Source organism: Perognathus longimembris, chromosome 1, assembly GCF_023159225.1.
Source record: "Perognathus longimembris pacificus isolate PPM17 chromosome 1, ASM2315922v1, whole genome shotgun sequence".
Taxonomy (NCBI): domain Eukaryota; kingdom Metazoa; phylum Chordata; class Mammalia; order Rodentia; family Heteromyidae; genus Perognathus; species Perognathus longimembris.
In genome coordinates, this window is record NC_063161.1 from 152530446 (window position 1) to 152552237 (window position 21792).

The 21792-nt window shown below is 38.7% G+C and overlaps 1 protein-coding gene across 4 annotated transcripts in view; it reads right to left on the bottom strand.

Annotated features, from left to right (window-relative positions):
* The window catches only part of Rc3h2 (ring finger and CCCH-type domains 2), a 55528-nt gene that overhangs the window by 6684 nt on the left and 27052 nt on the right, over window positions 1-21792 (bottom strand). For 2 of the 4 annotated variants that reach the window (XM_048341875.1, XM_048341884.1), the window contains exons 9-18: window positions 18782-18894; window positions 12996-13304; window positions 10323-10537; window positions 4472-4905; window positions 3896-4063; window positions 2083-2229; window positions 1171-1384; window positions 842-926; window positions 515-596; window positions 56-190 (exon numbers count right to left, since the gene is read on the bottom strand). In XM_048341875.1, coding sequence (XP_048197832.1) covers window positions 56-190; window positions 515-596; window positions 842-926; window positions 1171-1384; window positions 2083-2229; window positions 3896-4063; window positions 4472-4905; window positions 10323-10537; window positions 12996-13304; window positions 18782-18894 — 1902 coding nt within the window. Of the gene's footprint in view, window positions 1-55; window positions 224-444; window positions 597-841; window positions 927-1170; window positions 1385-2082; window positions 2230-3895; window positions 4064-4471; window positions 4906-10322; window positions 10538-12995; window positions 13305-18781; window positions 18895-21792 lie in introns of those variants that run through there. The other 2 variants (XM_048341892.1, XR_007210387.1) reach the window with 2 other exon arrangements.

The following is a 21792-nucleotide window of genomic DNA, read 5'->3' on the forward strand; positions in this document are numbered from 1 at the left end:
ACATTATATGAACAAATACATTAAGCAGGAAACCCGAGAGGTTTAATTTCTTCACCTCTCCATTTCTCAGTTCAATTTCCTTGCTTAGAAGATTTAAGGTAAGATGACGGCCTTCATCCAGAGAATTCCACTTCTGTTGCATGGCCAATGCATTAGCCTCCCTCTGAAGAAGTAATGAGTTACTCTTGGCCTACATGAGAAGAAAAGAAGTAAACTTAGCTTCCAGCTACAATAGCTTTGGGGCTGGGAATGTGGCTTAGTGGTAGATTGCTTGCCTAGCATGCATGAAGCCCTGGGTTCGATTCCCCAGCACCATGTATACGGAAAATGGCCAGAAGTGGCGCTGTGGCTCAAGTGGCAGAGTGCTAGCCTTGGGCAAAACAGAAGCCAAAGAGTGCTCAGGCCCTGAGTTCAAGCCCCAGGACTGCCAAAACCAAAAACTACCAACTGTAATAGCTTTCAAATATTCTTTTTTTTTTTTTTTTAAATCAAAGCTGACTTAAACAGAGCCTACCTGCTGAAGTTCAATGCTCAAAAGGTCTCCAGTACTGGAATGCTTTCTATGACCAGATAACTCAGTAACAATGAATCTGTCCCTTTAAAAAGAATATGTTTACTTTAGTAAAACTGACATAAATGAAACTAAAACAGTAATAACCTATGTTTTATGTAGAAGGCCAACCCTTGAAAGTTTCAGCCAACAAGCCAAATGTAATTTTTTCAGACGTTAGTTACATAGCTCAACTTAGCAAAGGATATTGCATGTACAATTGGATTTGTATTCTGAGAAAGCACACAAGTCTCAAAGTAGAGAATCTCAAAGAATTAAGAATAATGTTACCGTTCAACATAGTGTGCTGATGATGTGGCCTCACTACCATAAGAACTCCACCTTGAGTCAACAGCATTGACATAAGGGACGTAATCTATAGAAATACAGAAAGAGATTTGTTAGAAAACTGATAAATCAGTGTACAGATATGAACGTATACTTTTTTAAATAGATGGGTATTTGAGTCCATGAGGGATGGGATGGTGAGTTAAATCATTTAATTCTGAATTAATCACTGCTGTTAAATAGATGGGAATTATTTTCCAACCTGCAGGCTGGGGAATAAAAAAGCAAGATGCTGGGAGTATATCAGGCCAAGTACTAATGAAATGGATTACCTGATACGCTAATGGGCTTAGTTGCACTTCCTTGGGAAGCAGTGGCCTGGACAGGATCTGTGGTGTGGTAACCTGTACGGGAAGATCGGGAAATTGCGCCCCATTTTGAGATGATGGGTCCATCGCTAAAAGGAATTATTGGATCTTCTTCTTTTGTTCTTCTCTGAGCCTCAAATAAATGCACTCGTCTCTTAACATCTCCACTGTCCAGATCCTGCAGAAAGCAAAGAATATCAATAAAAGGATTACTAGCAATTACTTATACTAAAAACAAAGGTAAATGTTATCAAAAAACATGAAATTAGATTTTTCTAGTAAGTTAAACACTAGCTTTAGATTTCAACAACTATATTAAGCTTCCGAACTATGGTCAAATAATTTAAACATTAAATGCAATTATTTCAGACTTAGCTAAATATAGCTCCTTTGGTTATATACAGTTATATAGTAACATGATTTTTGTTTGTTTTTTGGGGGTTTTTTGGGGGCCAGTCCTGGACCTGGACTCAAGGGCCTGAGCACTGTCCCTGGCTTCTTTTTGCTCAAGGCTAGCACTCTTACCACTTGAGCCACAGCCCCACTTCTGGCCGTTTTCATTCTTTCTTTCTTTTTTTTTTTTTTTTTGCCAATCCTGGGCCTTGGACTTAGGGCTTGAGCACTGTCCCTAGCTTCTTCTGGCTCAAGGCTAGCACTCTGCCACCTGTGCCACAGTGCCACTTCTGGCCATTTTCTATATATGTGGTACTGGGAAATGGAACCCAGGGCTTCATGTATACAAGGCAAGTACTCTTGCCACTAGGCCGTATTCCCAGCCTTAGTAACATGATTTTTAAAAAAAGCATTCATTGTAAAACTTCAGTGAACTGCATTATCTTCTCAACCCCCAACTCCCCCACCCCAGAAAAATCATACCATTAACACAGCATTTGAATTAGCAATTACATCTTTGGGTTCTGAATCGATGGCATTGATGCAGGAGCCTATGGTGCCACAAGACCAAGGAGAATAATGGGAAAGATGATCTTCTTCAAATTTTGAACCACTCACACTCTCAGAAAACTGATTTGGAAAAAAAAAAAGACAATTAGTATTACGTTTATGAGGTTAATGAAATAATCAGAGAACTCAGAAGCCCTCATAGTGAACTTTATGCTCTTTGAATGACTATTTATACAATAAAAAATTCCATACTTTCTTTTTTATTCTATCCTTGAAGTGCTCCAAGAAGCCCTTGACTGATTCTACCAAGAATCAACCAACAAAGATTTATAACAGGCTAATATGGTATGGGATAGTAAAAATAAATAAAACAAATACACAGAGATACAGATGACAGTCCATACCTTACAGCTATAATTTTGAGAAAAACAAAACAACACATACAAATAACAAAATATAACCAACAAGCGACAAAGTATTAAAGAACAAAGGAATTCAAAAGGACTTCAAGGATCACTATAGTGCTAGAATACAGAGATTATAAGAATCACTAAATCTAGTGTCCTAATTACAGATATGGAAACTCAGGACCAAAAGGGTTAAATATCTTGTCCAAAGTCATACTAAGTAACAAGAGATCTGCATCATAAGGAAACATGCATTTCTTCAAGTAATACAGAAACATTGTAAACATACTTTTCTATCAAGCAGTGGCATTTCTGTCACTGTTACCAACCTGTTTACCTACTTCAAGTGAATTTAAGACAATTCAATGCTATATTGAAACATAAGTAGGATTACTTCAAAATAATCTAATGACGAATACATGGAACTTTTTGTTTACTTGTTTTGAGTCAGAGCTCACTGTACTGTCGAGGCGAGGCTGGCCTTGAATTCAAGGTTATCTTGTCTTAGCCTCTCAAGTGCTGTGATTACAGGCATGCCTACCATGCCCAGTGGATAACCATTTACCCAGTTATTAAAGCTTAATGTTTTCATAACATAAAATGTCAGAGTCACTGAGGGTGTGGGGGGTAAACTAGAAGGAATTTGTAAAAAGTAATGATTTTCTCCAACTATAATAGTAATAAAAACTATGCAAAACTGAAACTATAGTGGCATAAAGTAAAATAACTAATGATGATATAAATGAAAGAAATAATATAGCAGACATTTCTGCACCTCTTGTGTGAAGCAGAGACTAAGATTCAATGCCTCTGAGACTAAGATTCAAACACCAGCTATTTATAGGATCAAAGATCTTGGCAAACTACTTAACTTCTTAAGTAAGTTAGATTGCTAACCATAAAAATAAGAATAATATCTACCCCTTAAGATTTTTGTGAGAATTAAATAAAACAGTATTATATTAATCCTTAGTATAGTGCCTGGCATGAGTCAGTATTCAATAAATGGTAGATATAAATTACTTTTAATTTTTTGTAGTGTTGGGATCAAGCTCAGGACCATGTTCATGCTAAACACATGCTAATGGTGAAGGAGGGGGCTATAGCTAAGTAATAGAACATGCATTTCAGGGTTCCATTCTCAGCACCAAAAAAATAAAATAAAAACAAAACTATACTACTGACTTCTTGGTAAAGAACTGTGTTTTTGAGGGTCTTCAGAATCTCCCAATATTTAGCCATAGTGTGTTGATATGCTAAAGTCAGTTGCATTCCAAACCACTGCAAGATATCCAAATGAGCTAATCTTGGTTTGAATAAATATCTGAAGTTAACTGTTTGAACTATCTATGCGAAAATGTGATTAAAACTTTTCTTACATCTGTTCGAAAGTCTACACTGAATAGAGGAGAAGGTGGTGTTGGTGACTGTGTTGCCACAGGAAGAGTTGAAGAGACAGGTGCTTTTTGAGTGTGATACTGTGCCCACTGATCTGGCTTTCTTCTTATCTGCTCTTCGCAACTGGTCTTCAAATGACCACAAGGTTCCTAAGGGGGGATAAAAGAAACATCTTGATCATCTAGGGAGTGATGAATAAATTTAACTATGCTCCGTGAATATAATAAACAGTTTGATATTGTTGGGGGTAAAAAAAGGGAGAGGGGAATTACCCTACTTTTTCTATATACACATAAATAAAAAGGTTAATATTTATTCACCTAATCTAAACTTAAACTAGAGTAAAATCTGAAGCACTTATTTAATTCTCACAACAGCCTTATGAGGTAGGTACTACTATTATTTCCATCCAATAGATGAACAACTGGAGCACAGGAAGGGCAAGTAAAATTTTCAGTCACACAGTAAGAGGAGCCCCAAGGCAGTCTGGTTCCATACCAGACATTAGCTCTTAACTTACACACCGCAGTAGCATTTCTGTCTCCATAACCACTTACCCTTGGTAAAGGCACAGTTGTCCTTGGCTCACTTGGTGGCTGACAAGCCACTGAATAATAACCATCTAATGAGTTATATCTTTCCCGCAAAGATGGCTGATAGACAGATGAGTGCATCACATCCATTGGAGGTAAAGAATTGCTTCTAATAATGTCATCTCGTTGATACATAGCGGGACGCCAGATGCGCCTGCTGTCATACACAGGAGCATACATTCCGGAAGGTACTGGAGGAACTGGTCCATACTGCTGCGGAGGAGGGGGTTGGTAAGGAGAAGAATTCATTCGCTCTCGAGGGGAGAATGTACTGTAATGATCGGCATATGGCATGGAAGCAGGTGGGAGGGAGGACTCTGGAACATTACTGGACCTCACAAAGCGAGGAACACAAGGAGCCACACCAGCTGGCACCGTTGGAGGTGGTGGGTAGTATCCTTGAAAATCGAAGAAAGGAATATTTAATACAACCTTGGTCAAAATCCAACATTTTACAATGGGCTAAGTCTAAAGTACCCTTTAATGTCGGGAAATATAATCAGTAAGTGATCTTCACCTTACAGAGAAGCCACATAATTTCAGGATAGCATTATATAAAAATCATTTACATTCAATACTTTGTTAAACTGCTACTTAAAAACAGATGACAGGGCCAGGAATGTATGTGGCTTGGTGGTAAGTGCTTGCCTAGCATGCATGAAATCCTGGGTTTGATTCCTCAGTAACACATAAACAGAAAAAGCAGGAAGTGACGCTGTGGTTCAAGTGATAAAGTGCTAGCCTTGAGCAAAAGAGGTTCAGGGGGCTAGGAAGGTGGCTTAGTGGTAGAGTGCTCTCCTAGCATGCATGAAACCCTGGGTTCAATTCCTCAGTACCACATAAACAAAAAAAGCAGGAAATGACCCTGTGGCTCAAGTGGTAGAATACTAAACCTTGAGCAAAAGCAGCTCAGGGACAGTGCCCAGGCCCTGAGTTCGAGCCCCAGGACTGACAAAAACAAACACAAAGAACAAAACAGATGACAAAGTTATTAGTAAAGGGTTAGACTTTCCTTTTAGGGTATCATTTTAGATTAAGGTTTTAGATTAAGTAATCAGTTACATCATTGATTTTTTTTTTTTTTTGCCAGTTCTGGGGCTTGAACTCAGGGCCTGGGCAATGTCCCTCAGCCTCTTTTGCTCAAGGCTAACACTCTACCACTTGAACTTGAGCCACAGTGTAACTTCCAGCTTTTTCTGTTCATGTGGTAGTGAGGAATCAAACCCAGGGCTTCATGCATGCCAGCCAAGCACTCTATCATTAAGCCAGATTTCCAGCCCACACCACTAATTCTTATTAAGCAGTTTGGGGGCAAAGAAAAAAGACTTTTCTGAAAATTCATGTGTTGTTCATTTTCTTACTAAAATTTTACATAAGTATATGCAAACTATACCTTGTACTACACTTCATAAAGGCCATTACTGGACTTTATATTTGATTTTTATAAATGACAGCCTTAAATAGCAGGGCACAAGTGGATTATGCCAGTACTGCTAGCTACTCAGGAAGCAGGAGAGTTGTGAAACTACATTTCCAAAATAAACAGCAGTAGAGTGTTAGCCAAGCAAGTACGAAGCCCTGAATTCAAACCCAGTACTACACATGCAGAAAAATTAAATAAGATCTGTATCTCTAACCACTTACAAAAATCAACTCAAAATGCTTTAAATGTAATACCCAGAGCTATGAAACTACTGAAGAAAAATCCTAGTGGGGATTTCTTTAGACTAGTGGAATGGTCAAGAGCTTTTTGGAAAGACATCAGAATCAAATGAAATGAAGGTTCAAGTAAGCAAGATAGATTGCATCAAAATAAAATGGTCCTAACAAACAAAACAAGCATCGGATTGCACAGGCAATATGCAGAAGAGGAGAATTTGGAGCAAAGTATACATTTATCAAGAGCACTATACCTAAAATATATAAGGAAGTCAGATGCCTGTGGCTCCCACCTGTATCCTAGCTACTCAAGTGGCTAAGAACTGAGGACTGTGGTTCAAAGTGAGCCTGAGCACAAATGTCCAAGACTATTCTCTCCAATTAACAAGTAAATGCTGAAAGTGAGGGTGTGGCCAAAATGACAGAGCACAAGCTGTGAGCAGAAAAGCAGACAAAGTATAAGGGCCTGAGTTCAGGCCACAATTTATTTATTTACAAATAAATACAGTAAGAAAACGCAGAAACAAGCTAGGCACCATGACTCACACCCGTAAATCTCAGCAACTTGGGAGGCAGCTATTAAAAGAATCACAATTCAAGGCTGGCTCAAGAAAAAAATTATGGTATCTTATCTCAGCAAAATAAAGTGGGCATGGTAGTTCAGGAGTATCATCCCAACTATACTGGAATCTTAAGTACAAGGAATGTGTCCCAGGACAGTCTGAGCAAAAAAACAATAAAAGAAGCAGGGCATGTTGGCTCAATGCCTATAATTCTAACTACATGAGAGGTTAAGATCAGGGGGATGGTAATTTGAGGGCAGCCCCAGTAAAATGTTTGTGAGACTCCCCCTCCCACATCTAAACCAAGAAATACAGGTAAAGTAGTATATACCTGTCATCTCAGATCTATAAGAGCATAAATAGGAGGATGGGGTACAGACTTTGCCTAGGCAAAAAGTGAGACCTCAGCCAAAAAAATAAGGGAAGAAGGAAAAAGGATGGGGTGCTTATCTCCAAGTGGTAGAGCACCTATCTAGCAAGTGTAAGACACTGAATTAAAAACCCAGTACCACAAAGTACCAAAACAACAAAAATCCAATAGCAGGGGTCAGGAATGTGGCTTAGGAGTAGAGTGCTTGCCTAGCATGCTTTAAGACCTGGGTTCGATTCCTCAGCATCACATAAACAGAAAAGGCCAGAAGTGGCACTGTGACTCAAGAGGTAAAGGGCTACCCTTGAACAAAAAGAAGCCAGGGACAGTGCTCAGTTTAAGCAGCAGCACTGGCCAATAAAAGAAAAATGAAAAGAAAAAAGAAAAAGAAATCCAATAGCAATAAAACAAGTTATCAATTAAAAGTATAAACAAAACATTTCTCAAACATCTTTGATACAAGGCCAACAGGTTGAAAAAAATGCTTAAGTTCACTAAATATAAACAAAATTTAACAATAAGCCTTCACAATGAGTTGTCATCTCACTTCATTAAGAAACACTAATGAGGGCTGGGGATATAGCCTAGTGGCAAGAGTGCCTGCCTCGGATACACGAGGCCCTAGGTTCGATTCCCCAGCACCACATATACAGAAAACGGCCAGAAGCGGCGCTGTGGCTCAAGTGGCAGAGTGCTAGCCTTGAGCGGGAAGAAGCCAGGGACAGTGCTCAGGCCCTGAGTCCAAGGCCCAGGACTGGCCAAAAAAAAAAAAACAAAAACAAAAACAAAAACAAACACTAATGAAAGCAGGGTGCAGTAATTCATGGTTGTAATCCTAACTGCTCAGGAGACTGAGATCTGAGATACAAGGATCGAGATTCAAAGTCAAAGATCATGAGAAGCTTATCTCCAATTAACCACCAAAAAGCTGGAAGTGGAGGTGCGTATCAAAAGGTAAAGCTCTATCCTTGAGGAAAAAGCTAAGAAACAGTGCCCAGGTCTCCAGTTCAAGCCCTAGAGCTGGGACACACATACAAAAATAAATAAATAAAAACAGAACTATTATATGATGTAGTAATCCCAGCTCATTATATATATCCAATGAAAAGATCAGTATGCAGAAGAGACATGTACACACCCATGTGTACTACAGCACTATTCACAAATCAATATTTTAAGTGTTCAGCTACTGACAAAGAAAACGTGGCACATAAAAAAGTAAAAATTCTCTCATCCTGACAATATGAACAGAACTGGAGAGATCAATATGGTAAATGAAATATGCCAGTCATAGAAAGGCAAATTCCATAAATCTCAGTCCTATGTGGAAATTAAAAAAGTTTATCTCAGGGCTGGGGATATGGCCTAGTGGCTAGAGTGCTTATACATGAGGCCCTGGGTTCAATTCCCCAGCACCACATATACAGAAAATGGCCAGAAGTGGCGCTGTAGCTCAAGTGGCAGAGTGCTAGCCTTGAGCAAAAAGAAGCCAGGGACAGTGCTCAGGCCCTGAGTCCACGCCTCAGGACTGGCCAAGAAAAAAAAAAAGTTTATCTCAGCTCGGCGCCAGTAGTCACACCTGTAATCCTAGTTACTCAGGAGGCTGAGATCTGAGGATTAGTTCAAAGCCATCCCCAGAAGAAAAGTCTGTGAGAGTCTTTTATTTCCAATTAACCACCAGAAAACCATGGCTCAAAGTGCAGAGTGCCTTGAAAGAGCTCAGGGACAGCGCTCAGGCCCTGAGTTCAAGCCCTTCGACCAAAACAACAACAATGAACAGCTTATCCCATATGAATTTTGGTGTAGTGGTCATCAGAGGCTGAGAAGATCTTGTAAGGGGAAGGAGAAATATGGAAAATTGATCAATGAGTACTAAGTTATAGTTACATTATACAATAGTTACAATAGTAAGTTCTGGTGTACCGTTTCACAGTAGGGTGACTATTATTACCACATGTATTTAAAAACGTTAAAAGGATTTTGAATAGTTTCGCAATAAGTATATGATGATTGACGCCAGTCATTTATTATAGCAATTACAGTCACAGCTGTAATCCTAGCTACTCAGCAGGTTGAGATCTGTTAACAGTTTGAAATCAGCCTGGGTAGAAAAGTTTGATAAACTCTTATCTCCAATTAACCAGTAAAAACCAGGCACCAGTGCCTAGCTGTAATCCTAGCTACTCAGGAGGCTGAGATCTCAGGATTGCATTCGAAGCTAGCCCAGGAAGGAAAGTCTATTAGACTCTTATCTCCAATTAACCCCCCAGAAAATGGGAAGTGGCACTGTGGCTCAAAGTGGTAGAGCGCTAGCCTTGAGCAAAAGAGCTCAGGACAGTTACCCAGGTCCTGAGTTCAAGGACCACAATTGACAAAAACAACAAAAAGACAAGAAGTGGTGGAATGTAAGACTTGTGTGAAAAAGTCAAGTGAGAGGTTCTCAGTGCAAGCCCAGTGTAGGCAAAACAGAAAAGAAAAAAAGATACATGTTTGGGGAGGTAAGGCCTATTTAATTTAATCTGATATAAACATTCTACAACATACAGATGTATCAACATAGCACATGGTCCGCCATTAATATGTACAATTTTAATGTTTTCATGTATCAGTTATTTAAAAGAAAGGAAACAAACCACATACTCAAGGAGGAAGAATAAGCCAGTATATACCTCTATGCCAAAAGGATTATTATGAGTTGAAGACAAGTGAAAAGACACAGAAACCAGAAACAGATCTGCCCTTGTTACTTGTCTAAATACAGGAGACAATGTCTGTGTTTACCAGGAAGGACAAAAGCAAAGCATCAGACAACTTTAGATTCTTATCAGCACCAGAGGAATCACCAAACAAGCCTTATTGACTAGCCTTTATTTTCCAGTAGTATTTCGTGTCCCACAATTTGCCACCATAGAAATTCAAAGTCTTTTTCCTTTGTATTGTCACTTTTGTCAGTCCTATATTGCTCTTATGTCAAGATGACATATAGGCTCATGTTCTTAAACAACCCTCTGAGCTACCTATTACTGAGTTTTCTAAGTGTGTATCTAAGTTCTTTAGTGAAGAAAATATATATTGGTATCTAAGATCACAAAGTCTCTGGGCAGAAAACTTAAGGGTCAGAAACTCCAAGGGATTAATTCAAGATACATGCAAATGATTACTTTAAGGAAAAAATATTAGATTATGATTTATGTTTTTCTCAGAATTGTTTAAAAGCACTTACCTGTTTGTGGGTACTGTGGGACTTCAAAGGGTATCTGAGTCCTTGGATCTTGAAAATACTGAATGTTTTCAGAATGCTGAGGATATACTGGTACTCTGGTTAGGAATGGGCTAGATTTGGGAGGAACGGGATTCAGCTCTGTTCCAGCATTAGAGGGCCCAGCTGAGGTAGCTGCTACATTACTTACAGGAGTCTTGGGTGGAGAGCTAATTTTACTGCAGAGAAAATTGAACAGAGGGCAAAGGGCAATCACTTTGTTAATTTTTCTTCTGGAGAAATTTTTGATAGAATCATACAGAAAAAAAGTATAAAAACATGTTACATATTTCCACAGTGACAATTATGGCATGGAATGTCACTGCTGCCATAAACCGCTCACTTTCAAAATCATAGTAAAAGATACCATATTCTGTTGAGAGCAACAAAAAATGAAAACAATCCCAGCCCACTTATCCTTTTGTGGTGGTCCCGGGGTTTGAACTCAGGGCTTTGCACTGCAAGGCAAGTACTGTACCACTAGTTCCATGTTTCTAGTGTGCTTATTTTTGAGACAGGCTCTTGATTTTTGCCTGAGCTACCTGGATTAAAACCCTATTTACACCTTTCTATACATCTAGGATGACAGGTGTGAAGCACTATGCAATCCAACAGAATTCTTTAAAATAATTTTTTTTTTAAAGGAAGAGGCTGGGAATGTGGCTTGGTGGCAGAGTGCTTGCCAAGCATGCATGAAGTGCTAGGTTCAATTCCTCAGTACCACATAATCAGAAAAGGCCAGAAGTAGCCCTGTGGCTGAAGTGGTAGAGTGCTAGCCTTGAGCAAAAGAGCTTAGAAACAAGCACCCTGAGTGCAAGCACCATGGCCAAAAAAAAAATACATACATACATAAGTTTCACAGCCAACATATGAAGGAGGTATTCTTCACTCCCCAATGCTGTGCTGAGGATCAAATGCAGGGCTTCAGGCATGTTAGACAAGCATTAGAACATTAAGCTACATTTTCAGTTCAAAAAATAGGTATTTTAATTGTGTGAATGAGTAAAGGGAGGAAGAAAGATTTAAGGTCAAATAGCCAGGAAAAATTGAGCCAAAACTGAATCCCAAAGAATCTGGCCGGTTGAGTGTTGTGATGCATGCTTGTACTTCCAGTACTAATGAGGCTGAGACAGGAGGAACCTCAAGTTTGAGGCCATCCTTGGCTACACAGCGAAACTTTCAAACAAAACAAAACAAACGAGTTTGGTTTCAAAGACTCTCCACTCGGGGCTGGGGATATGGCCTAGTGGCAAGAGTGCCTGCCTCGGATACACGAGGCCCTAGGTTCGATTCCCCAGCACCACATATGCAGAAAACGGCCAGAAGCGGCGCTGTGGCTCAAGTGGCAGAGTGCTAGCCTTGAGCCGGAAGAAGCCAGGGACAGTGCTCAGGCCCTGAGTCCAAGGCCCAGGACTGGCCAAAAAAAAAAAAAAAAAAAAAAAAAAAAAAAAAAAAAAGACTCTCCACTCAATTATACCTCATTATTGAGTATAAAGTGCAAATATTCTGTAACAGGGAGAGCGTGTCTAGCTCCTCATCATTTCAGGTTTCTACTTAGTTCCTTTCTGGCATCTCTATGGAATCGGTCCTGAAGTTCACTGAAATCAGGTGTGGAAAAACTCAATTCTGAATGAACAGTTGAGGACAACAAAACAAAGTTAAGTGACTTTCCATATTTAGAGAGCTATCCAGTTGTAAAGCCAGGATGACACGAATTTCTTCATATTTAGTACCTTTTCTACTATACGAAGCATTCTGTGTAGAAATAAGAATTAAATGTTATTCTGTAGGCTTCTGTACAGTGACTGCACTCCTTGCTACTTGGGAGGCAGAGATCAGGAAGTCATGATGTGAAGCAAACTCAGACGAAGAAAGTTCAACTGTTGGGCATTGGGGGCTCACGACTGGAATCCAAACTAGTCAGAAGGCTGAGATCTGAGAGGGAGGCTTGAAGTCAGCCCAGGAAGAAAAGTCCATCAGACTCTATTTCTAATTAGCCAGAAAAAAGCTTGTCCTAAACGTAGCTAACGTGTTATTTTATCAGCCATAATCAAAAAAACTCAGCAAGAGTGGGAAGCTGTGAGGTCAAGTCCTGGTAAAAGAAAAAAATGGTTCAATAGTCTTCATCTCCATCAATAGTGGCCTATCATCACAACTACTGGAGAAGTATAAATAGGAAGGGTACATCCAAGCTGGCCTAGGCATAAAGCAAAACCTATCTGAAAAGTAAACAACATGAAAAAGGCTAGCAAAATGGCTCAAGTGGTAGAGCAACTGTGAGCAAACCTGAGTTCAAACCCCAGTACTGCTAAACAAACAAAAAACCCCACCAAAACCAAAATAAAACATGTGTGTGGGCTAGGAATGTGGCTTAGTGGTAGAGTGCTTGCCTAGCCTACACAAAGCCCTGGGTTCGATTCCTCAGTAACACATAAACAAAAAAAGCTGCAAGTGGCACTGTGGCTCAAGTGGTGGTAGAGCTCTAGCCTTGAGCACAAAGGGGCTCAGGAACAAAGCCCAGGCCAAATTCAAGCCTCAGGACTGGCAAAAAAAAGTGTGTATTTATACTAAGGCATTTCAAAATATATAAATAAAAGATAAAGAACTACATACCAATCATTTTTACTTAATACCTACTTTTCAGTTACAGACTCTGCAGAGGGCCCAGCAGGATTCTGACCATTGGAGCCAACTTTCCCCACTTTCTTCACAGTCTCTAGAGTTCTTAATGTATTATCAGTACTACGTGGGATTAGCTGGGAAACACTGTTTTCTGCATTTGAAATTCCATTTGTACTTGGAATGATTTTCCCAGTTGTTTCAGTACTTCCTATGACAGAAATGACATTTCCGGCTGTGGTTGGGACAGTGTTGTTTACACCAACTTTACTTAGGAGAGGAAATGTTCTTACAGTTGCATTGATTTTTTTGTTCCTTAATCGATACCTATTTAAACATAATCAATGAATTAGTGATTACCATTTCAAATCTTAATCTAAAGAAAAACAGACAATAGGAAAATATTTTTGAATCAGAAACAACTTTATAAAATTTCTTCAGGCAAGCACTATATCAATTATATTGTAATAAATGCCACAAAAGAAAAATACACTACACTTATGTATAAAATATGTATGCATGGACACATGATATGGCAAGCAAAGCACATATACTCAAAGAAGCTGACAGAATAGGAAGAAGATAGTGCTTAAAAATCCTCCATAACTGGAATATAGTACACTATGTAAAACTACCAGTAACTAGCACCAAATTCAGTTTGAAACAGAGAATAAAAAGGAACGGCAGGGCTGGGAATGTGGCTTAGTGGTAGAGTGCTTGCCTATCATGTATGAAGACCTGGGTTTGATTCCTCAGTACCACATAAACACAACAAGCAAGAAGTAGTGCTGTGGCTCAAGTGATAGAGTGTTAGCATTGAACAAAAGAAGCTCAGGGACAGTGCCCAGGCCCCGAATTCAAGCCTGGGATTGGCAAAAAAAATGAAAGAAATTAAAAAAGAAACAAAGAAAGAAAAGGCATATGAAAGTTAAAAGCACTACCATTCAAGAATGGTATACTTTTATATTTTTGTGCTGCTCCTAGGGCTTAAACTCTTAGGGCCTAAGCACTGTTCCTGAGCTTTTTGCTCAAGGGTAGTGCTCTATCACTTGAGTCATAGCTCTACTTCTGAACTTTTGGTGATTGATTAGAGATAAGAGTTTCAAGGAGGGAGCTGGGAAACGTGGCTTAGCAGTAGAGTAATTGCCTAGCATGAATGAAGCCCTGAGTTCAATTCCTCAGCACCACATATACAGAAAAAGCTGTAAGTGGTGCTATGGCTCAAGTAGTAGAGCACTAGGCTTGAGCAAAAAGAAGCTAGAGACAGTGCTCAGGCCCTGAGTTCAAGGCACAGGACTGTGAAAAAGAAGAAGAAGAAGAGTTTAAAGGACTTTTCTGCCTATGCAGGCTTCAAACTGGGATCCTCAGATCTCAACATCCTGTGTAGCTAGTATGATGAGTCAGCCATTAGTGTATGCTTTAATTTCCCAATTTTAAGTGGGAAAAGTTACACAGATAGAAGACTACATATATTGTGGCCATCTCTATGCTTAAATTAACCAGATATTAATGTTATACATAAACATGACAAATAAATATGAAATGTTGGCAATGAGCAATGCTTTCAAATTTTTCCTTCAGTATGTATAAACAGTTACATTATTCAACTATAAACACACACTAAGCTCAAAGGAAAGAATGCTTCTAGGTTAGAGTGGCTAAAGATGAAATAATAGAAAATGAAGTTTGAAATAAACAGATTCCTCCAAATCTGGAGATGATCAGTTTAGATGTTTGGCACCGAGAGAACCAATGATCATTTCTTTAAGGAGGAGTATGGGTAGACCTACATTTGAGAAAAGCAGTTTGGTGGCATTAAGGCGCCAGTAACCTGTGTACTTCCTTTAACGTCTTCTCTGAAACCTAATCTACATTCTTCTCCAAAGTTCTCATACAAAATGCTCAGCTGGCCTGGCACGGGTGGCTCATCCTATAATCCTAGATACTCGGGAGGCTGAGATCTGAGGATCACGGTTCCAAAGCCAGACTAGGCAGGAAAGTCCATGAGACTCGTCTCCAATAAACCACCAGATAACCAGAATTGGTGCTGTGATTCAAGTGGTAGAGCTCCAGCTTTGAGCTGAAGAGCTCAGGGACAGTGCCCAGGCCCAGAGTTCCAGCCCCACGACAGACAAAAATAAAGACTTAGACTTAAAATCTAGACCTTAAACTTGAAATAGTCAGTTACTCCATATTTTCTTAAAATCATCCATAAGTTTTCTCAAGTGCTTTTAATCCTTCACTCAGTTTATAATCTGCTCTCCATCATCAGTACCTCCCTTAAGCACAAAAGATCAGGTCCAGTACCCATGCCCAGAATTCAAGCCTAGGACCAACTGGCAAAAAAAAAAAGGGGGGGGGAGTGAGGGTGGGTCTGCCTGTGGGTGGGAACTAGTAGGTAGGGGAAGGACAAGAAGAGAGGACAAGGGGGGTAATATAATCAAAATACTTCATATACAATTATGAGAATAATAAAACTTATTAAAATTGTTTTTAAATGTGTGGAGGTAGATAAGAAACTGCCTTGTTTACAATCTTCTCCTTCCTTCTCTTTCCCTTGTAAATGTATTCTTTTTCCCTTCTGCCACAGCCTCTCAGTCTTGGATTTCCCAGCTTCTAGAACTGTGAGTCAAATAAATTTTCACTATAAATTGTCTAGTCTGGAATTCTGCTCTAGTAGCATATAATGGACTAAGGCAAGAGCTATGGCAGCACAGTGAAGGAAGCAACACTGCCTGAACAAATCAGGAAAGTCTGCAGAGGGAAGATAATATCTAAGTATGATTAGAAACCACTCTATAAAATTAGAAAGGAGACACAAGATAGAGGGAACAACATGTAGAAGAGGAAAGAAGTATGAAATAAAATGATATAGTAATCAACTGAATCTTCCTTAAAGCAAACAAATTAACAAGCACAATCTGATAAAGTTAGGGCTGAGAATAATATTTGGATCAGATCCTTTTTACTGAGGCACCAACTTTCAGAAGATGAAAATGATTAAAAAACTAATATCATGTCATTTGCAAGGAAATAGATGGACCTAGAGCAAATCATGTTAAATGAGGGAAGCTAATTGCAGACATACAAATGGCTCATGTTTTCTCTCATAAGAGAAAGGCAGATCTAAAATAAAACTGGATATGATAACTTATACAGGACTCTAGAAATTCACATACAGTCAGACTAAAAAAGGACACTTTTAGGGGAGGAACCCAAAGGCATAACTCCTCTGAACATTTAAAATACTGTTTTTTGAAAAAATTCCAGGAAATGGAAACAAAGGTTTTTTGTTTTGTTTTGTTTTGGTTGCTGGTGGTGTTTTTACGTTGTTGTTGTTCTTTGTCTTTTCAGTGGGGGAAAGGAAGGTACAGAAATGGAGGGAGGAAGAATGAAATATAGTCATGGTATTCAGTATACTCTATGAGGAAAATGAACTATGCAACTTGTAGGCAGGGATGAAAGAGGGAAAGTAGGAAAAGCAAAGGAAGGGGTGACATTCTCCAAAAATAATTGTATTCACTATCTAGCTTCTGAAATGGTAAGCCCTCTAATATAACACCTTAATAATAACAATAAAATTATACTTAAAAATTCCAAAAAAAGCAAAAGGAAAAAAGAAAGTTAAAAGGGTTCTATGTTAGCCTAAAAACCTCTATTTCAGATAGAGATATGCTGAATAAACCTCCTAGAATCTCAAGAATGATTATGATATGAAATTCTATATACTGAGTTAGACTGTAAGCTAATAGAATCTTTCTTTTCTTCCTTAGGCATTCTATCGCCTTTCTAGGACCTTTAAGTAAAGGGAAAATTTGAGAAGAGAAGCATGTGAAGGCTCTTTTATGCTGCACTTACAGAAATACTCTCTATTATGCTCAGTACTGGTCATAAAGGAAAGCAGATAGTGACAAACAAGATGTAGTCTATCAGGCTCACACTTTAGTAAGGCAGACAATAAATCAGAAATCAATAACTATATCACATAAGCCAAAGTTGCTTATTTTTCTAAATAAAGTTTATAACCATGCCTATCCTAAACATTGTCTATGTCCAATTTTTCTGGATAACAGAAATCGTATTGCCCATAAAGCCAAAAATATTGGACTTCACGGAAAAATCTGTCAACCTATGAAACAGACCATTTTAATTACTTAAAACTGTGATAAATGTGACTAAGCAGCAATATGATGCAGTGAAAAAAAAAATCCCTTTGAAAAAGTGAGAGATATAAAAGGTAAAGGAAAAGCTCCTGAGACAAGCTAGAAGAAATAGCAGTAAATGAGGGGCTGGGGATATAGCCTAGCGGCAAGAGTGCCTGCCTCGGATACACGAGGCCCTAGGTTCGATTCCCCAGCACCACATATACAGAAAACGGCCAGAAGTGGCGCTGTGGCTCAAGTGGCAGAGTGCTAGCCTTGAGCGGGAAGAAGCCAGGGACAGTGCTCAGGCCCTGAGTCCAAGGCCCAGGACTGGCAAAAAAAAAAAAAAAAAAGAAAGAAATAGCAGTAAATGAAAGGTCTGAGGGATGTAGGAGCATGGTGCATTCTAGGAATGGACAGAAGACTGGTATGGGTTGAGTATAGAGTATAATTAAGGTGTGTTGTAAGCTAAGACATATATTAGAAAATGCTGTGAATTTATAGGCCACAACTCAAATTTTGCATCTTTATCTTCAGGGCAACAAGAAACTATCAAACACAAGTACAGAGGAATGATATACATAGATCTGTACATTCAAAGATTTGTGGGAGAGAGGAAATGGACAACCTCAGATGTAAGTTAGGGATCATCTGTACATTAAGGAGTTGAGTGCTAGGTGCCAGTAGCTAACGTCTATATGTCTAGCTACTCAGAACAATCATCGTTTCACGAAAGTCAGGCAGGAAGGAAAGCCAGTGAGACACCTATCTCCAATTACCCACTAAAAAGATAAAACTGGAACTGTGGCTCAAGAGGTTAAGTGCTACCCTTGAGGAAGAAAAGCTCAGAGATAGCACCCAGGCCCTGAGTTCAAGCCCCAGGACCCATGCACACACACATAAACAAACAAAAAAAGGAGTTGATAGCTTGTACTATATGGATGGCAAAACTTGAGAAATATATAGGAAGCTCAAGAACTTGGCAGAACTTGGTAAGTGAGAATGTAGGAAAAACTGAAGATAACTTACAAAGAAGATTCTTATTACATGGTTTGTATAACTGGTTGAACAGAGTGGCAGAGAAAAATGAACAATGGAGGATGAAGTCTGTGAATAGAAAATTAGCTTTGCTGTAAAGTATCTAAAATCAAAATGAGGATGCCACTAAGACATGATACAGATCAGTTGTTTTGTAGAAAAAAAGATGAGGATCATTTTTTTGGTGAAGTTTTGATGAACAAAGTTTTGGTTAACTGAACACATTGAAAGGGAAAACAGATAAAAAATATTTAAAACACCAAAAGCCAGAAAAGGAAAAGTATATGCTTTAGCATTTTGCCTAATATTTTGCTAATGTGTTAAATGACCTGAACAAATAAGATAAAAGCAAACAGAAATGTTTTTTCTACGCAGGTAGCAGAAATATGGATTCCAGCTAAAAACTGGTACTAACACATAATCCTTGAATAAGGCTCTAAATCACTTATATTAATATTCTACTCACATTAATCTTAAAGTTACAAAAGAAAATGTGATTTTACAATGTAAAGAATCTAGAATGTGAACTTATTTGTGTCTTTGAAAACATTGGAAACTTTAAGACTATATGAGTCTCACAATAACCAGAAGTTAAACTCAAATAAAAGAATTCTCAAAACTTACTTTTCAAGCTCTTCCTGAGAATGGGCAAATGTACAATTTGTTCCTCGTGGACAACCTCCTTGCTGTCGCAAATCTCGGCACATGCTAGTCTTATATTTGCTGTTTGGCTGAGGCTATACAAAGGAAAATATTCAATGTGTGTGAAACGTGAAGATGATAGTTATTTAGTCTAGGAACTACAGAACTTATAAAAATGCCCTTAATTCTTTTTTTTTACATTAGACCATGGATTCTTATATGAAAACTACCATTCCATTGTTTTCTGCTGAGATTTTCAGCCTAACAGGTAGTATTTTACAAACCACCTGAAACTAGTTCACACAGAATTCTAGAAGTTTTTTTCTCACTAATTTATTGCTACCCTAAAATTATGGTAAAATCAAATAACTTAGAAAGCATTAAAAAATAATAAGCTAGGCTAGGAATGTGGCTTTGTGTAGAGTGCTTGCCTAGCAGAAGCCCTGCGTTCAATTCTTCAGTACCACATAAACAGAAAAAGCCAGAAGTGGCATTGTGGATCAAGTGGTAAAGTGTTAATAACCCTCAAAATAGAGTACATGAAAAGGGGGAAGGGGGTAGACTCAAGGGGAAGGAGGACAGATGAGTTAAAAGTTTAAGTATGGAGAATGAAATAAAAAATCAGTGTTTATCATACAAAATCAGGAAAACTGAGGGAAGGGTTAGGGTTGGCTATGATAGAAGGGGTGACATTGATAAGATGCATTGTATTCATCAACTGCTTTGTTGAATGATACTTTGTACAACTACTTTATGTTAATAAAAAATAAGACCTGTGACTATCAAAAAAAAAAAAAAAAAAGAAGCTAAGGGACAGTGCCCAAACCCTGAGTTCAAGCCTCAGGACGGGCAAAAAACCAAAAAAACCTATAGGCTGTGCTCAGTTAAACTTTCCAGAAAATGCAGGATACAATTTCCTTGAAAGTGAAAACTTACCAATTCATTAGTTAACATGGAATCAAAAGCCTATTCATAAGTATAGGAATAGTTTTATATTTTGCTACAGTTATTTGAGGCAAAAGATAAATTCATCACAACAGATATAATCTGCATCCAAATCTAAGGTGTCATTCTTGTTTTTGTGATCTCAGTAATATGAAAGCATTTAATATTCAGTTGATAGATGAATATTGTGATGTCTTCTAATCAAATAAAGATGAAAGATAGGCTGGGAATGTGGCTTAGTGGTAGAGTGCTTGCCTAGCATGCATGAAGCCCTGGGTTTGATTCCTCAGTAACACATAAACAGAAACTAAGCTGGAAGTGGTGTTGTGGCTCAAGTGGTAGAGCGCTAGCCTTGAGCAAAAGAAGTGCATAGACAATGCCCAAGCCCCAAGTTCAAGTCCCACAACTGGCAAAAAAAAAAAAAAAAAAAATTGCCGAAAAGTAACAGAGCAGAGCAGGTCAACTTTGTTTAGTTACTGTTGGCATAACCTTGAATATATTATTTATTTTATTTTTTTTTTGTCAGTTGTGGGGCTTGAACTCTGGGCACTGTCCCTGAGCTATTTAGGTCAAGGCCAGAGCTCTACCACTTGAGCCACAGGGCCACTTCCAGTTTTCTGGTGGTTAATTGGAGATAAGAGTCTTTCCTGCCCAGGTGCCTTTGAACCTTGATCCTCAGATCTCAGCCTCCTGAGTAGCTAGAATTATAGGCATGAGGCACCAGCACTGGGCTTTGGATATGTTATATAACTTCTTTATGTTGCAGCTTGAGAAGAATTACCTTGCAGGTTGCTCTATTAGAAATAAAATATGTAAAATACTACACATGGAAAGTAGCTTGTAACAGATGAATAAAGGGAATTTATCATTAAAAAAGGATGATATTGGGCTGGGGATATGACCTAGTGGCAAGAGTGCTTGCCTCGTATACATGAGGCCCTGGGTTCAATTCCCCAGCACCATATATACAGAAAGCGGCCCGAAGTGGCACTGTGGCTCAAGTGACAGAGTGCTAGCCTTGAGCAAAAAGAAGCCAGGGACAGTGCTCAGACCCTGAGTCCAAGCCCCAGGAGTGGCAAAAAAAAAAAAAAGGATGATATTTTGATCCTTGATTCACTGAAAACATTCTGAAAATTCAAATTCCATACATTTTATAAAGAGAAATGCATTTTGGAGAAGTAATAGGAAAAAAACAACAATGAAGTTTTCTACAGTAAAAAGAACTGGATAAGGAGTGACAATAATCTATGAATAATGCTCCCTCCAAATAGCTTTGTAATTAATCAAATTCAGATCCAAGACTGAATTCTTGAAGTACTAATACTGTACTTCCATGGAGCTTCTACCCCAAAGATCAGACAATCAATAAAAGGGGCTAGGGACAAGAAGACTATAGGTGTAGTCTCAGTTCCAGAGACCTAGCCTAGCATGCTTAAAGCTTTGTTTTTTTTTTGGCCAGTCCTAGGCCGTGAACTCAGGGCTTGAGCACTGTCCCTGGCTTCTTTTTTGCTCAAGGCTAGCACTCTGCCACTTGAGCCACAGCGCCACTTCTGGCCATTTTCTGTATATGTGGTGCTGAGGAATCGAACCCAGGGCCTCATGTATACAAGTCAAGCACTCTTGCCACTAGGCCATATCCCCAGCCCCTGTTTTAAAAATTATTTAAGTAGTTGTACAAAGAAATTGCCATTTAACAAAGTTTATGAATACGGTGGATCTTGATTAATGTCACCCCTTGCATTTTTCCCAACCCTTCCTTAACCTTTACTTTCCTTAATTTTGTAGGCTATACATTAAATTCTTGATTATATTCTCCCCCTATTCTCATTTGCCCTTTCCCCATTGTCCCACTGCTTTCAAGTACCCACTTCCTGGTGTTTTTTTGTGGTTTTTTTTTCTGTTGAGCTTTAAAAAAAAAAAAGCCCTGGTTTTGATCTCTACCATCGCATACACACAAAATAAACAACAATAGTCTTATGAGGTATAAGAGTCACATAAGGAGTACATTAATCAAACAGATTGTTGGGATGTTGAGGATGAAGCTCTGT